Source organism: Antechinus flavipes, chromosome 1 (assembly GCF_016432865.1).
Source record: "Antechinus flavipes isolate AdamAnt ecotype Samford, QLD, Australia chromosome 1, AdamAnt_v2, whole genome shotgun sequence".
Taxonomy (NCBI): domain Eukaryota; kingdom Metazoa; phylum Chordata; class Mammalia; order Dasyuromorphia; family Dasyuridae; genus Antechinus; species Antechinus flavipes.
Genome location: NC_067398.1, coordinates 109,039,357 through 109,057,594, shown reverse-complemented (window position 1 = coordinate 109,057,594; position 18,238 = coordinate 109,039,357). Strand labels below are relative to the sequence as shown.

The 18,238-nt window shown below is 33.8% G+C and overlaps 1 protein-coding gene across 2 annotated transcripts in view; it reads left to right on the top strand.

The window, feature by feature from the left end:
* UHRF2 (ubiquitin like with PHD and ring finger domains 2) overlaps positions 1–18,238 on the top strand; it is a 163,825-nt gene that overhangs the window by 54,754 nt on the left and 90,833 nt on the right. For both annotated transcript variants that reach the window (XM_051987558.1, XM_051987566.1), the window contains exon 3: positions 6,784–7,034. In XM_051987558.1, coding sequence (XP_051843518.1) covers positions 6,784–7,034 — 251 coding nt within the window. The remainder of the gene's footprint in view (positions 1–6,783; positions 7,035–18,238) is intronic.

Here is an 18,238-nt window from a genome sequence, read left to right as displayed (position 1 = left end):
ATCATTTAATAGCTTTATTATTTTTAAATTATGTAATTTTTCTTCACTTTGGTTCCTTATCTACAAAATGTGAGGCATTGAACTAATAGCTTATGAGGACCTTTCCAACTTCCAAATCTATAATATTAATATATCCTACCATGATTTCTAAAGAACTAAAACCTGTGAACTTAGAGATGCACATGGATATAGGTGACACTTCCAGAAGGAACCTTAAAAAGTATTTGCAATTATTAATGAGTCTTAGTGGGGAAAGACCATAAGAGTAGAGCTTGAATTTTCCTCATTGAGAAAAGAAAAGTGAATTTTGAAGTTAATAGCTGGCTAAGAAGGTGGTAGCAGTCTTAAGAATATGATTTGGAATTTTGGATCTCATTTCATAGTATCCTTGGGGTGAAAAATTCCTGGTCAGAAATGGAGTATATCTTACAAAGACTGGTGAAAATATAAAAATGACCAGGTACCTTGCAAAATTTTTTAAGATGTAGACTAAAAAGAATCGGAAAGAAATATTACCTATTTTTATGTTTCAAGTTAGACTACACAAAATATCCATAAAAGAAAAATAGAAGCTGAAACACCTTAGAACTAAAAGAGCCAGTAGTAAAACTCATTTTTTCAATGTCTACCTCTTCTCCCCTTTCTCCCCTTCTCACATTACCTAGATGTCTTTCCCCATTTCTTCTTCAACTGAAAGCATGAAAAAGTACCCCCCTCCCTTTTTTTTTTTACCAAGATGAACTCTTTTATATTTCTGTTTTCCCTTAATTTCATTATATTCAGTTTTCTTGAATAAATCTCCCCCTCTGTCATCCCTGCTCTCACCATTTTTCAGTCTCTGTATCCATTTCTAGCTGCTTCTCTGCTGCCTGCAAACTTTCTTATGCCTCCTCTTTAAAAAAAAAAAAAAAAAAGAAAGAAGGAAAAAAAACTTTGATCTCACCATCCTGCTAGCTGTCCTTCTTACCTCTTTTTTTTCCTGCCTTTAATCCTTGAGAAAACTAAGTTTTCTATAATTATAGAATCTCAATTTCCTCTCTCCATCCATTTCTAAACTCTCATCTGAATTGATTTTATCATTCAATTGGAGCTACTGTCCAAAGTTATCAATAGTCTCTTAATTACCAAATCAAAACACTTCCCTAATGAAACTGAAAAAAGGGAAATTGTAGCTTCCCACTTAAGTATAATATGTTCTCTTGACAAATATAAGATCTGAGAGGCAGAGTTAGATGGCAATTCTGAAAAGGTCTATGGGATGTGAGCAAACCTCAATTTCTAATGACTGATCAGTAATGTGGCCAAAATAGTTAATATGATTTTTGTCATGCTGTAGGAGAGAGAGAAAGCTTTCAGAGTAGTCCAACTATATTCTAACCTTTTTTTGACTCTATCCCACAGTTATCTGTCTCTTATATAGAGTCCATGAAATTGTCAGTGCTTTGTTGAAGTCTAGCTCTCACAAGGCTAAAATTTAGGCTGTCCTAATGTCATGTTCATCAATTTATCTTAATACTTTGGCCATCTGGTGAAACTTGTGAATTTCTTTTTTAGAATGATTTTAAATGTATAAAATACATGGAATTCCAGAGGAAACGAATAATTTTGAAATAGCTATCTGAATTCTTTTTTGAAACTAAGTTCATGGACTTCCAGGGAGAACCCTTACTTTAGATCAGGAGTCCTCAAAATTTTTAAGTAGGGGGCCAGTTCACTATAGTAAAAACAAAAACTTTGTTTGTGGGCCTTTAAATAAAGAAACTTCATAGCCTTGGGTGAGGGGGATAATCGTCCTCCCGCTGCCGTATCTGGCCCATGGGCCATAGTTTAAGAACCCCTGCTTTAGATATTGTTTAGCACATTCATATTTATTTTTGAAAAAAAAATTATCACTTTGAATGGTTTGGAACTATATGATAGATTAAGATTATAGATTTCCAACTAGATGGAACTTTAGAAGTCTTCTGTTTAAAAAAAAAAAAAAGAAGTCTTCTGTTTAACCTCATTTTACAAATGAGGAAAATCAAGTATTTTATTATTATTATAAAAGATTACAGTTTTTAAAAAATCACTTTCCTCTGTGTGTGGTTGGTTATGCTCTATTCTCTTGGGAACAAATTTTCTTTCTTTTCCTCATCCTCTTCCTCCTCCTCCTGAGAGACATTTAAAATCAAGTGACTTGCCCAAGTCACACAGCTAGGAAGTATTAAGTGTCTGAGGATGGATTTGAACTTGTCTTCCTGATTTCAGGGCTGGTAGTCTATCCACTGCATTATCTAGCTGCACCTATTTCTTCTTTTAAAAAGATATTTTATTGGTGTCATTTTTCATCAGAGTCAGTTGAGCAAAAACATCTAATATAGTGACCCTTTATGGTGTTGTATGTATCATTCTGTACCCCTAATCCTTTTCCTATAAAAGGGTTGTACGTTTTATTATCTGTTCTCTGGGACAACTATTGGGTTCTATACTTATTTAGAATCAGAATAGATTTAGAGCTGGTAAAAAGAACCATAAAAGTCGTGTCGTCCAAAATCCTGATGAGGAAGCTGAGGCCAGGGGAGAGTCTAATAGTAGGGAATTTTTAGGAAAATCACTTGGCATCTGTGTGGTATAGCAGTGAATTATATGAAGAAACTTGAGATACAGAAGCCAGATGACAAAAGCCTGGGGTAGTGGCTGTATTGAATACAAGGGAGGGAATGAATGTGAAATACTGTGGAGATAGAAAGTTGATTTGGCATCTAATTGGAGATGTGAGGCAAAAGAGAATGCAGAGTTGAGACTAAGGTGGTGAGCCTGATGTCAGTTTTGGACAAACTGACTTTGAAGCCCTATAGAAAATCTTTTTTGGAATGTTCTAAAGGCTGCTGGCAATAAGAGTGAAGCTTGAAAGGTTTGGTTATATCATTCTGTAAGTGCATAGAGATCATAAATAAACTCATGGGAACCAATGAGATTATCAAATAAAAACATAGAAAAAAGATGAAAAAGTCCAGGATCCAGACTTGGTATCTACAATTAGGGGGCATTAGATGAATGATGATCCAATAAAGAGATGGATGGGGGAAGGGAATAAGTATTTACATATGATTTCAGCTGGAATGCATGCTCTGAAATGACCTAGTTTTTTTGAAACTTATTTTATTGGTATCTTTTGTTTTAACATCTCTTTTGTTTCTGAATATGTCCCTCCCTTACCCAGTAAACTCTATGTGGCAAAGTAAATGCAGTAATAGACCTGAAGCAGGGAAAACAGGAGTTCAAATGTGACTTGAGATACTTTTTAGCTATGTAACCCTGGACAAGTCACGTAACTACTAGCTATTTCCTTATCTGCAAAATGAAGATAATAATAGCACTTAACTTCCCATGGTTGTTTTGAGGATCAAGTGAAATAATTGTAAGCTGTTTAACAATGTCTGGCCGGTCATAAGTAATACATAAATTATTATTATTATTATTATTATTATTATCAAAGCAGTTCAGTAAAGCTAACCAACATATGTCAACTGAGTTTGGAATATGCAATGTTGAAATTTGTTTTTAAAAACTTTTGGGGGAAGAACAATATTAAGGAGCTTGATACATTCAGCACAGTGTCATTTGTAATTTGCAAGCATGCATTTGGAAGATAAAACCATCTTTTTAAGTTCTTCCATCTAGACTCTGTACTAGACATCCTCTGTGATCAGGGCAAGCAGTTTAAGTAGATGTGATTGTTTTCTTTGCTTGACCTTAATATTCACTGGATTGGCATCTTAGTTAAATAACATCTTCAGGTTTCTGATATCAAAAATAATAACAATGTGGCATGTGGGTGCATATATATATATATAAAACCTCAGGATATCAAAAGGAATAGTTTGAATAGATCTTACCTAGTGGATTTGGGGGAGCACATCAATAATAGTTGCACAAAATGAGGTTCATGAGATGCATTTTGAATTACTAGAGGGAGAACCACATCTATAGATTACTCATTGATATTTTTAGAAATATTTTATACTTAAAGACTGATATATAGAGGGCCAGTCTTAAAGTCAGAAATGCTAAGTTCAAATTCTTCCTCTGAAATCTAATTGCTTGGTGTAATCATGGGCAAATAACTTCAGTACCTAAACTAACATTCAAAAACTAAGCTACAGAGGAGTTACCAGTTTGTATAAGTGGAGGGAATTTCCATATTTGGAAATCAATACATCTATGAAAATGATAGGTCTAGGGCAAATAATTTCATCAAAGTCTATATTTGTAAAAATACTTAGCACAATGCCTGGCACATTTGTACTTAATAAGTATTTGTTCTGTTTTCCCCTTCATGAGAACAGCAATGATGGCAAAGTAAGACAATACTAAATGGATTGATATAGTAGGATCTCCGTGTATTTTGAGTCAGCTCTGGAACCTCAGATCCAGCAGAAACCCCTGAAACACAGCTCTGTTGTGTTCTAGAAGTACTGTTGACTGGGTAGTCCTCCAGACAATGTGATGAAACTATTCTTATGATCTAGGAAGTTGGCAAACCTTCAATAAATGCCTGCTGTATACCAGACACTGCTAAAGGCTGTGGTTACAAAGACATTCTGTGCTTTCAAAGAGCTCACATTTTAATGAGGGAGACAACATATAATTAACTGAGTATAAACAAGCTATAAAAAGGATGCATTAGAAATAACCAATAGAAGAAATGCACTAGAATTAAGAGAGAATAGTAAAGGCTTACTGAAGAAGGTGAGATTTTAACTGGGACTTGAAGGGAGCCAGGAGAACCTTCTAGGCATGTGAGAAGGCTAGTGAAAATGTCCAGAGCTGAAAGATGGAGTTCAGTGTCTCTGGATTCCAGAGTATGTGATGGAGTGTAAAGTATAGGTCAAGTAGAAGAGAGGGTGATGAGGATTGTAGATTAGCCCTAATAAAACCACTGGTAATGATCAGTTTGACAGTAGAATGAGTGGCTTTCTTTAGTGTTATAGTGCCATGAGAAGGTAAGATAAATTGCATAAAGCTTCGAGTCCAACACTCTTAGCAGCCTGGAGTCAACAGGCTGTGAGATCAAATGCACTCTTATTAACTGTGTGATCCCAGGTAAGTTCCTTAATTATGAGCAAAATAAATCAAAACTTATTCATCATTAATGTATATGATTGAAATCAAATTATGTATCTTCACTGAATAACATATTAAATGAATATTTAATCTCATCTCATGACATTTCTCAAATGGTATGAGTGTTGTTTCTATTCAATAAGTGTAAAATTCTTAATGGATAGGTTGGAAAGTTAAAGATTAAAGTTTTGAGCTTAAATCTAGGATCACATTGAACCAATAAATTAAGGCAGTAACTACAAATGTTTTGATCAACAAAAATCACCCAGCATATAACAAGCCAGGATCCTTAAAAAGGAAAAGTAGTTGTTCTACCCCATCCCCACTCTCCCAGTCTGTTTTCCAGTGCAATCCTTAAGGCCATCTCTGATTCTGAGCATTCAGGGACTATTCTTCATGCATAGAGAGTTCTTTCTTATCTTTACCTTCTGGTTTCCCTCAAATAGCAGCTAAAATCTCACCTTCTACTAGAAACTGTAATCCTGCTTATCTTCCTAATCTGACTGCTGTCAGTTTTTCTTCACTGGATTGTTGTCTGGATCATGCCTTCTAACCAAATATAACTCACAGAGCTCTACCTTGGGCTTTCTTCTCTTTTTCCTCTACATGATTTCCTTGGTGTTCCTATCAGTTCTCATGGATTCAATTATTTTTATCCAATGATTCTAAGATTTACTTATCCAGCTCCAGCCTCCTTCCATCTCCACTTCCATCTCCACCTAGATGTCCAACTGTAGGTATCTTAAAATCAACATATTCAAAACTGAAATGATTCTCTATCCTCCAAGCATTCCCCTACTCCATCATTCTTCTAGTCATCCACATATGGCTTGATATTTATATATTTATTTATCATGTAGACAACATTTTACATACATTACCTAATGTAATTTTGTTCTACTGAAAGAATTTTACTGTTTAATGAAAGAATCACAGTTTAATGATCAATTCTATATTATCAATTTTTAGTAATAATACTGTGGCATTTCATTTAATCAGTATATGGCCTCAAAATCAGTTTTTCTTATTTTAGTTCCAACTGTGTAATTCCAGTTATTCATATGTCGTTTTATTTCTCCAAAATGTCATAATTTCTTAGGAAGAAAACTTTTGTCCAGCATTATTTTAATACCCAGCTACTTAACGTTTTTTGGTTATTTCTTTTATAAAGAGAAGCTATTGTTTCTTATTCCTCTCTTTTATGATATGATCATATCTTCAAGATATGTCACAACACTGTTATGATGGATTATCTGGGAATATCGGGTATTTTTCTCATTTTATAGAACGGTTAGGGAAACTTAGCAAATCTTAAATATGAGTTAAAAACTAAATTTTATTTAAATTTAAATAATAAATTTATAAATTTTTAAATGTATAAATTATAAAAAATAAATTTATAAATAAATTATTAAAAAATAAATTTAAAATAAGCCATTTTATTAATATCTTTATTTGTTTTTTCTGATTCTTTGAAAATTAATTACATGCTTTGGAAAAATATAAATGAAATTTTTTTTAAATTTATTTTAATAACATAGAATGTTATACAATTACTTCTTATTGTCCAAAGTTCTTTGGAAAATATAGTTAAATATGGTAACTTATTCTAGTTCTATAAGCACTTTATCATTTAAAATGTTCATGAATGCTTTTTTAAAATTTGTTTTTCAGATAAATGAATTGGTGGATGCTCGAGATGATTCCCTTGGCTCTTGGTTTGAAGCTCATATAAAGAGTGTGTCCCCAGCAAGAAAACAACTTAAAAGTGGCAAAGCGAAAGCAAAGAGTGGCAAAAGGACTAATGGAAATTTAAATCACGATCATTCCAGAGGAAACACAAATAAATTGGATGGTGCACCTTCCACATCTCACTCTCATTCTGTGAACAGTGAAGATGTTGTTTATTATATCGAGTATGATGAGTAAGTGGTTGTGTTATTATGAAGACCTTATTCATATTTGCTTTGGTTTGTAGAAGCCAAAAGTCTGAAGAAGAAAAAAGAATCTTAACATGGAAGGATCAGTGTTAGAATTCAAAATTATTCAAGAAATCATGCTTTTTAAAACTAACTTGTAATTTTTTTTAACAAAGAAAAATTTGAGTTAATATTATTGATTGCCTAAAGATAGTCTCAGTATTGAATCATTCTTTACTTATAGGTGGTTTTCATAGATGATCAATTCCCTTCTTCCCCTGCTTTGAAATTTGAGATAAAATTATAAAACAATATTTCTGTAGTTCCCTTAACCCTATAGCAAAATTATATGTTGTCGACTGGCAAATGTTATAATAGAAAACCATGCAATTTAGAACTCTTAAAAATATTGAATGGCGTGAGATGGCCCGAATATATAACATAATAGTCATATACTACAAATAAAGAATCATTATTTTTAATATTGTTATTGAGTTAGCACATTGTGTTTGAAATAGAAATCATCCTCCTAGTTATGAATTTTTCTAAGTAGAATTGAATAATGCTTATATTTTGGCAAAAATCCCCCCCAAAAAATTATTCTTTTGCATTTAAAACATTAGTAAAAATAAGCCATTAGTACAAACATGTACCCAGCAATAAAATAGGAGAAGCCTTAAATTTTTCTGTTAGACCTAAGTGACCAAAAAAAAAAATCAAAATCATTTTTGAATTGTTTAAAATAACACATTTTTGTCTTATAAAAGTTAGAATAAAAAATACAAAAATACATACATTAGGGAGTTTCTCTCAGAAAATAACCTATTGCAGATTTGTACCCATCAATTCAGATTTCCAGATTAACTTAGTAAGATTTAGAAATAGATATTTCCAGGTTATGCTTTTCCTAACTGTTGTTTAAGTTTTTCCTCTTCCCATTGTCTTGTGCTGTTTCATTCTTGTCATGGTTGCTATTATGAGCTCTACTTTTGATTATTTTGAATCATTATGAAGTTCACCATTATAACAGGCCAGCATAAGTGGCTATGATCTTGGTTGGAATGGACAGAAGGGCTTAATAGGAATAGTTGAGAGTTGAGACTGCTAAAAGGACTGGCAATAAAGAAGTTAAGGAGAGTGGAAAGCTTTGGGAACTGAACACTGTAGTTTAGCTAACCCTTATTCAGTTTGTTTTAGACACAAGTAAAATTAAAATTTACTTGTGAACAGTTTAATTTTATAGTGTGTTAAGGTTTACAGTTTTTTTTCCCTAGAAATAACCATGTAAGTTTAGCAATACAAATATTGCCCTCGTTTTGTAGATAAGAAAACTGAAGTTCAGAGTTATTGTTTGATAGGATTAACATAGCCAGTAAATACTGTTACAGAATTCAAACTCGGGCCTCTTCTGAACCCCCAAGTCAGGACTCTTTCAGGCACAAGATAGCTATCATTTTTTTAAATAACCATGCTTAACTGTGGAATACTCTGTCATTCATGAACATTCATGTGCACTTGAAAAGATACACTTAAAGAAAAATGATCTTGATTTCTTAGCATTCTGCTTTATTCATGTAAAGATTTTGCAATTGATTACTTTTAGTTGGTCTTTCGTTTCTCAGAGTCTTTTGTAACTTTTGTTTTAGTTAAACTAAAAAAGGAGCCACCACGTGTGTGTGTGTACACACACACACACACACACATACAATATTATACATACTATATATTGTACTATATAGAGTATAATTGGTTTTGTATAAATAGATCCTTTTTCCTTTTCTTTGATTTCTTTAGAATAGTATTCCTTAGTCGTATTAATGAATCAAAGGGTAGGCACAGTTTTATAACCCTTTGATATAGTTCCAAATCTAGTAAGGTCTTAAATGTAAGGTTTTCTTGAAATCACAATTCTCAAGTAATAGATTAGATCCAGTGCCTTTTAAAAGAAACTTGATAAAAAAAAAATAGACCCTTAAAACAGCTATGTAAAAGTCAGAGAAATGATAACTTCCAAAACCCATACAGGTCAGAGCTTTTTTAAATGGGAGCATAAGGAAAGATGCAATTTCTATGGTCCATAAAAAATGATAAATATTTCAAAACTAATCTTTGTTAGAACTGTTGGCTTTAGTCATATAAAAATGCTCTAAATCACAGTTGATTGGAGAAATCTGAGCTATGACTCCATACCTATTAGATTGTTTAAGATAAAAGTAACACATTGAAAGGGAGGTGGGGAAATTAAAACACTAATGCACTGTTGGTGAAGTTGTATATTGATTCAGCCATTCTGTAGAAAAATTCAGAACTATGCCACGAGAGCTATAAAATTCTGCATATTCTTTGACTAAGTAATACTACCACTAGGTCTGTATTCCAAAGAGATTTTTTTTAAAAAGGAAAAGAATCTGCCTATATGTACAAAAATATTTTTAGCCACACTTTTAGTGGTGGTGAGAACTGGAAAGAGAAGGGATGTCCATCTATTGGGGAATGAACAAGTTGTTTGTATATGATTGTGATGAATATTATTGTGCTGTAAGAAATGATGAGCAATATCATTATTAGTGCTGTCTTCTTCCTCAAAATACTTTATATTTGTTTCTCTGTGTACCTGTTGTATCTCCACAGTAAATTCCTAGAGGGCAAAGGCTATTTCTATTTTTGTATCCCTAACAGCCTCCATGGTACCTTGTGCATAATAAATGGCTCTTAATATCTGTTTAATTGAATTGGAGAGGGAATGGTAGTGGCTGACAAAATAAATATGCAGAATCCTATAATAATAAATTCAGAGGATTTTGTTTGAAGATATTGTTTCTAAATCTTAAGTCTCCTGTTCAGTAATTCCATATCCTTGGGTAGTTCATTTGGGCTTGTTGGCACTTCAGTGTCTTTTAAAAGAGGAGATTCGATTAGATAATCTCTAAATCTCCTTTCAATTCTAAGTCATATCAACTTCACTTCAGTTTTTTTTTTTTTAGCATAATTGTGAATTCAGGATATCCCCAGATTTGTAATGATTTAATCATGGAAATAATTTCACATCAGTGAATGGTAAGAAGCCTTAACGTTAGATTCTAAGCAAATTTTGTCCTTCTAAGCCATACCCTCTAACCATCTGTGGTAGAGTGGGGACATGAAATGGATTTGACCACTTGGAGAGACCCATGATGTAAAAATGATTGTCATGTTTTGGTTTCTAAAGCTGAATAAGTTTGAGAATGACCTAATGTAGAAACATATTATATTATCCTGATTTCCCAAGGAGACATTCGGCAAGTATGTTTATAGTTCTTTTCATGTCTGTTTAATTTTTAATTAGTATGATGTTTTTTAATGGTGATTTTTTTAATAATAGCTTTTGTTAAAAAAGAGAAAACTTCAAAAGAAACAGCAGTGATGCTATTACTATATGATTTGAACTTTGTAGGATTAAGTCTTAAGAGAAAATTGTCTGTCAAAAATAGCTGAATATTTTATATTACATTATCAAGTAGAGATGATCAATTTATATTAATTTCTTTAAGCTAGATTTTAGAAACTTTGTATTCTTTGACAAACTTATTCTTTAATGAATACTTAATCACTAGACCTTTGAAATTGTCTTGCCTAGACTTTGACCTTGCAATATCTTCTCACTTAGAGCTCTCCAACTTTCCTTTATGTTCTGTTATTGGCTTCTCCTTTTCCTGTCATCTAAATAGGGTATTTCTCAGAGTTGCATTGCCCTTTAGCCTCCTCCACTTCTCTAAATCAGGGCTTCTTAACCTTTTAAAAATCCACATGTGACCCTGCATCTACGGGTTTGCATAATAGATATACAAATCAAACATTTACCGATAATAAATCATAGTTTTGCAAGCCCCACATTCAATTACAAAACACCATATGAGTTGAGAATCACAATTTAAGAAGCTAAGTTGTAGATGACCTCATTCATTCTTGGTTCTTGTATCCTTTCAGTGGATGAATGGTTCAGTCTACAGTCTGTTTTCTTTTAACCTAGTCTCCAACCTCCAGATGCCTACTATGTAGCTTTACATGACTACTGTGCCATTATTATCAAACTCTGCCTATCTGAAGTTTTAACTCATATAATAGCTCCAATCAGTCCTTCCTTTTCTGTTAATTTTTACCTTCCAGTCACTCATCCTCAATTGTTTAAGTTCTTTTTTGCTTAAGGTACTAATTTGAACAAAACAACATTTTAAGATTAACGTGGAGAATCGAGGGGATAGTGATTGAAGGAGAGGGTACCAATTATAAAACTGTTTAGAATAGGTTCTTATTAACTTTGGATCCTTCTTACAGAATTGACCTCACATTCACTCTCTACTTCCTTTGCGCTATAGACTAATCTCAGAAGTCTTTTTTGATCTTTCATTGATTTCCTGTTGTTCAAATTAAGATAAAACTTTATAGCTTAGTATTAGATATCTTTAATGATTTGGCATCAATGTATGTTTTAGTCATGGGGGAAAAAAGAAAATGCTAGCCTGTGTGAGGATAGAGAGTAGAAGGATGTGACACAAACACAGAACACAAAAATTGTTTTTGATAATTAACAGGTAGAAAAATCTTACCATAGAGCATATGACTGCATGCTCTAGGAATTAAACTGTTTCATATACTTACTGAATGATCAGGTGAATCTGCATTTGCCTCCAGGAGAGAAGCGTTCAGAAATGACCAGAGGAATAACAAATGAAGGCTAGTGGTTAATGACCCCCTATTGAGGGCCGTCTTAACTGGATAAAAAGCAAAGGTCTACTGTCTGATTAGCGAGTATGATACTACACGTGATCCTTTCCTCCAAGTTGAGGAAAGAGAGCCAAATTTGGAGTCAAAAGAACTGGTTTTAAATCTTAGCTGTACAGGTTACTATTATCAACAACCTAATCTTTCCAAGTCTTTGGGTCTCAATTTTCTAAGCTGTAAAATCAGGAAGTTGGACAAAATGATCTTTTCACACTGTCTAGTTCAAGAGTTTTGATCTAGTAATACAATAGAAAAGAACCCATTACAATTATATCTTTTAAAGGTATTACCATTTAATATAATAATAAATCTACATCTTTGAGAGAGCTTACATTACTATTAGACTTAAAATTTTCTAATACTCAAGAAAACATAATCAAAAATGTTTTGATCTATTTATAGACATCTCATATTAATCACAATATTTTAATTAATTTTTATTTAATAGTGAACAAGTTTTTAAGGATTTTTACATTATTGCCATAATTGGAGTGACTGTATCAACAGATGAATTCAGTTACTTCCTGATATGTGTAAGATACTGCTTGGGGAAGGACAGTGTAAGAAAAGTTTAAAATGGGGAAAAAAGATCCCTAAGGTTAAATAATTTATATCTGAATATAGCAGCCAATTAACAAACATTTATGAAATGCTTTCTATGTGCCAGATACAGTGTGGCAGTATTATTAGAGACTGATACTTCAGAGGTAGTACTTAATCTGGGTTTTGAAAATCAAGTTGAATGGAGGTATTTGGAGAAAAGTATTAAAAAACACAGATAGAATGACATGGACAAAATAGGAAGAACATTAAAGGCATGTCTGAATTGTGAATGTGATCTGAATTTAAATTTGTGTAATAACAAGAAAAGAACAGATGAATAGAATACCTTGTGGTGAAAAATCACCAGGACTTGATGGTTGAGGACAGTGAGAATAAATAAAATAAATATATCTTCATTTCCCCCCCCCCCCAGACTTAGACAAATAAGTAATTATTGATATCTGAAATTAAGGAAGGGAAACTACATGGGAAGGAATATTAAATTACTGTTGAGTGCAATTATCACATAAACCTTAACATGTTTAAGTGAAAGTATTCAATAAATTACTGGGTTTAATAGACTAAGTAGTATCAGATTTGAGGTACTTTCTTGAAGCCAGGTGAATGGATGAGGTCTCAGAGAAAGAGGAGGTAGAGAAGGAAGAATAGTGGCCCAAAGATGAAACCTTGAAGAATACAAATACAGGCAGCAGGGAAAAGGAAAAAAGACAGAGACCAACTCATCAGTCAATAAACATTCATTAATTGGCTTTCTGTGTTGGGCATTGCACTAGATGCTGGGGACAGACAGAAATAACCCACAATAACCAACTTTCTTTGCTCTCAAGGATCTTACAGTCCACTGGAATGGAAAAACATGTACATATCAAAATATTAAATGCTTATATAAGATATAAATAACATTTTTATTAAATATTGTTTTAGTTGGGATAAAGTACTGTACCTGGAGTCAGGAAGACATGGATTCAAATCAATCTCAGACACTTAACCTGTGTAACCCTGAGCAAATGACTTCTCCTCTGCCTCAGTTTCTTCATATGTAAAATGGGGATAATAATAATAGCACCTACCTTCCAGGGTTGTGGTGTGAGGATAAAATGAGATAATAATTGTAAAGTGTTTAGCGCAGTATCTGAAAAATAAGTCTTATGTTTAAAATTAGCAAACATGGTGTAGTTAGGTTACTAGCAGTTTGCATAATGAGGAATGTCAAGATTGTTCTTGAGTGGAGTCTTAAAGGAGATAAAGAATTCTGAGAGATAAAGATGAGGAAGGCAGTACATTCTCAGCACAAATTGTATATGCAGAGGAATGACATCTGAAATAGTTATAGTATTGTGTTTGAGGAACATAAAGAAATTTAGTTTGGCTAGAGTGTAGACTATGGGAAGATAAATAATTTAGATTGAGTCTGGAAAGAGAAGTTAGGAAGGACATTGGTGGCAAAACAGGAGGTTATATTTGATTTTAGAGGCAACAAGGAACCAAGCACTACTGTCTACCAAGAGGAAGTTAACTGTCTTGGTCAAATCTCTTTGTAAGATAGATTAGAGAAAACATTTAAGTAAAAAACACTATCTGTTGTCATAGGCCATCTGAGAGATGAGGGTCAGAACTAAGCTGGTAGCTTTATGGGTAGTGAGAAAGAGATAAAGATGATGGATGCAAAAGATCTTATAGAGGTAGAAATGGCAAATTTTGGTAATTGAGTGGGTACTCCACAGAGGACTGGGGGACACTGAATATAATTTTGAGGTTACAAATCCAGGGGACTGGAAGAATGATGGAGAACTATAAAAGCTTAATGAAAAGGAGGATTATTTTCTTATTGTGAAAACTCAGAGAAAAGAGATAGTAGTATTAACCGAGAGGACAACAAAGATGGAGGTGAGTAGCCATAGATTTGAGGATTATGAGATTTTTTTTAACTTCTAAGGGCATAGGTTTAATAATAATAGAGCTGAAAATAATATTGCCGAAGATCAAAGGCTTGAATTATATGAGGAAATGAAAGCAATAGCATTTGTCCAAAAATGTGACCAGAAAAAAAAAATCAACAACATAGTGTAAATTCTGTAGTTGTTCCCTCAATCAGACCACATTGTGATCTCCCATATTGAAATAAGTATGCAAAACTACAGTATTATGGAGTCCTTGAATTGAGTGGAGTCCTTGTGAAAGTTAGATTATATTGTTTTCATATTCTTTAAGTAGTCTCTAAGTATGGGTGTAGGGAAGTGCCTAGTTTACCTTCTGGGTGCTGTTGTTGTATTAACTCGTTACATATGAATCGAGTGGTTAGGGTTGGTGGAATGACAAGGAGGTGTGTGTGACTGGATCATAGAATACATGACAGAGCAGTATGGAAGAAGAATATGAGACATGACAAGACTGGACAGAGAAGGGTATTCCAAGGTGCGAAGGGCTTTGAATGCTAAACAGAAGGTTTTATATTCAAACCTAGAGGTGATGGGGAGTTATGGATGTGATTGAATTGAGGAGTGACTTGATTGGCCTTGAATTTTTTCTTGAAGAAGATCTTGTTGACTGCTTAGTGAATGGACTGGAGTGGGGAGAGATCAAGGCAGGAAGAATGACCAGTTTACTTTTGCAATACCAAGAGTGAGAAAAGGACTTGCACTGGGGTGGCAGCAGCCTCCCAGAAGTACCAGAAAGACAGTATCAACAGCCCTTAACAACAGGCTGAATATAGGAATAAGGGAGTGAGGAATTGAGGATGACACCTGGTTTCCACGTGTGGATGACTAGAAGGATGGTGGAGTAGGGGAACGCTTGGAGGATAAAGAGTCATTTCAGTTTTGAACATGTTGATTTTAAGATACCTACAGTAGGACATCTAGGTGGAGATGTAAGTGGAAATTGAAGGAAGCTGGAGCTGGATAAGTAAATCTTAGACTCATTGGATAAAAATAATTGAATCCATTGGAACTGGTAGGAATACCATGTGAAATCATGTAAAGGAAAAAGAGAAGAAGGCCCAAGGTAGAGCTCTGTGAGTTACCTTTGGTTAGAAGGCATGACCCAGACAAAAATCCAGTGAAGAAAATCAGACAGCAATCAGATAGGAAGATATAAGCATCATAAAGTAGTTTCTTAGGAGTTAAAGACAAGATTCTCAAGAAGAGGATGAGAGTGTCAAAGGCTTTGGAGAAGTCAAGAGGATGAAGCAGGGGGAAGCCATTAATTTGACTATTTGAGATCATTGGAAACTTTGGAGAAAGTAGTTTCAGTTGAATGATGAAGTCAGAAGTTAGACTACAGAGAATTAAGACTAAAATGAGCAAAGAAAAGAAGGAGGCTTTTGTTTTAGATGACTTTAGTTTAAATTATGTGATGATCAACTCTGATGGACTTGGCTCTTTTCAACAATGAGGTGATTGATCTAAGTCAATTCCAATAGAATGGTGATGGAAAGAGCCATCTGTACCCAGAGAGAGGACTATGGGGACTGAATGTGGATCACAATATAATATTTTCATCTTAAAAAAAAAAGCTGAGAGATAAAGGACAATAATACAAATGGAGGATCACATGAGTGTATTTTGAGGATGGAGAAATAAGTTTATTACTAGGCAATAAGGTATTGCTTAATACGAATGTTGATGCTATTATTAATACTAAAGGCAGAGAAAATACTCATACAACTGTACAAACAAGTTAATATTGTAGGATAAATGATCAAGAAAGGGAAAACACATAGGAAAAGTTAATCACTATCTGGTTAAGCAGGCAGGAACAAAATGGAGATGAGTGAAAGAATGGGGATGATGGAGAAGGCAATCTGATAGAAGAAACTGGGTGGAATGGGATCACTTATATAGTCAGAAGAGATCTCCTTAGCAAGAGTTCGCCTTTGTGAGAAAAGCATGAAGGGGGAAATAGTGACAGGAAGCATCTGGGTGATGTGAGAGAAAGAAAGAGAAGCGATATCTCTCAGCAAAAAGTCTAAATATTTTTCAGTAAAAAAAAATGAAGAAAGGTTCTTAATTGAAGGGGTAGGGAGAGTGGGAAGCCATTTGAAGTTTGAGAAAAGGGGTAAAGTTTTGGAAGAGTCATCTTGAGTGATAAATTAAATAGAGAGAGGTGTTAAAAGGTTGCTTGTCAGTGAGGACCTGTTAAGATCATGTAACTTAATTTTTAATAAACCCGTTTGCCCTGGCTTTGTGACTTTCTCCATCTTCATTCAACAATCTATGATTAGGAGAAAAGGCAGCAGATGGGAGTATTCCAAGACTGGGGAAAGAATTATGGAGTTTTGGATATTGGAAATAACAAGGAAAACAAAAGAAGTATGTGAAAACTAAAGTTAATAATCAGTTCTTGCTAAGACCAACCTTTTCACTCCTTTCTGTGTTCCCCCCTACACACACACACACACACACACACACACACACACACTCACTGATCCCACCTCATCCCCCCACTCTAATCTATAAATTTATCCACTTTTTCCTTGTAGTCTAAAAATGAATCCAGATCTTTCTCATCTTTAGAAAATGTTCCTTTAACCCTACTAACTGCCCCCCTCAAAAAAACCAAACAAACAACACTACTGTCTTATGATTTTTGTCTCTTTAACAATTAGTATCCTGGAAACCTAGTATACTGTGTCTCAGACTTCTTCAATTCCCATTTATTCCTGGCAACTTAGCTTTTGACTTAACCATTCAAATAATTTAAAGTTCTCTTTTCAGTTATGTCCCATCAATTCCATTAAATTTGGTTTGGAAAATTCCATTTGCATCCAGAGAGAGAGCACAAACTATGGGACTGAATATGGATCAAAACATAGTATTTCCACCTTTTTTGTTTGTTTCTTTCTTATGTTCCCCCCCTTGGGTCTAATTTTTCTTGTAACATGACAAATATGGAAATGTGTTTAAAAGAATTGCACATATTTAACCTGTTATCAGATTACTTGCTGTGTTGGGGAGGGGAGAAGTAAGGAAAGGAGGGAGAAAAAATTTTGAACATAGTCTTACAAAAGTGAGTGTTGAAAACTGTCTTTACATGTATTTAGAAAAATAAAATACTATTGAAAGTTTAAAATTAAAAAAAAATTAATGTCGCATCCTCCACATACATTCCCCCCTCCACACTCCTATAGATATTTCATAATTGCTAAATTCAGTGGCCTTTTTATCTTGAACTCTACAGTTTGATAGTTTCTAACGCATCCTTCAGTATATTCTCTCCTCTCCTGGTTTCATTGGTATTGCTCAGTTTCCAGTTCTCCAGTTTCACATAACTGCTCCTTTGGTAGAATAATATTCATGGTCTACTCCTTAAGCATTATACTAGGACTCTGTCATGAACTCTTTTCTCTCACTTTATACATTTTTAGTGATAAAATCAACTACCCTAGCCAAATCTGTGTATCTTAATTTGTATTTCTGCCCTGAACTCCAGTCTACTATTGGATATCTCTACCTCCAAATTCTGTCAACATCAAAAACACATCCAAAACAGAACTTCATATCTTGTGGACAGCTAGGTGGTGCAGGGAATAGAATACTAGCCTGGAGTCAAAAAGATCAGTCCTTAAGTCATCTTTGCCCTTCTAACTCCCCATTTCTAAAAATTGGTGAGGCCTTATTGATAATATCTCTATAACATATGTTATATATGTCCTTTTCTCTTAATTTCTATGGCTACACTGTAATTCAGGTCCTCATCACTTTTTTTCTTTGTCTTTTATTTCTGTCTCTGTGTGTGTCTGTTTCTGCCTATTTCTTTTTCCTGTCTTTCTGGTTCAATCTTTCTGTCTCTTACTCTATCTCTGTCTTTCTATGTTCGTTTTTTTGCCTTTCTGTGTCTATCTTTTTTTCTCTGTCTTTCTATTTCTTTGTGGTTCTCATCATTTT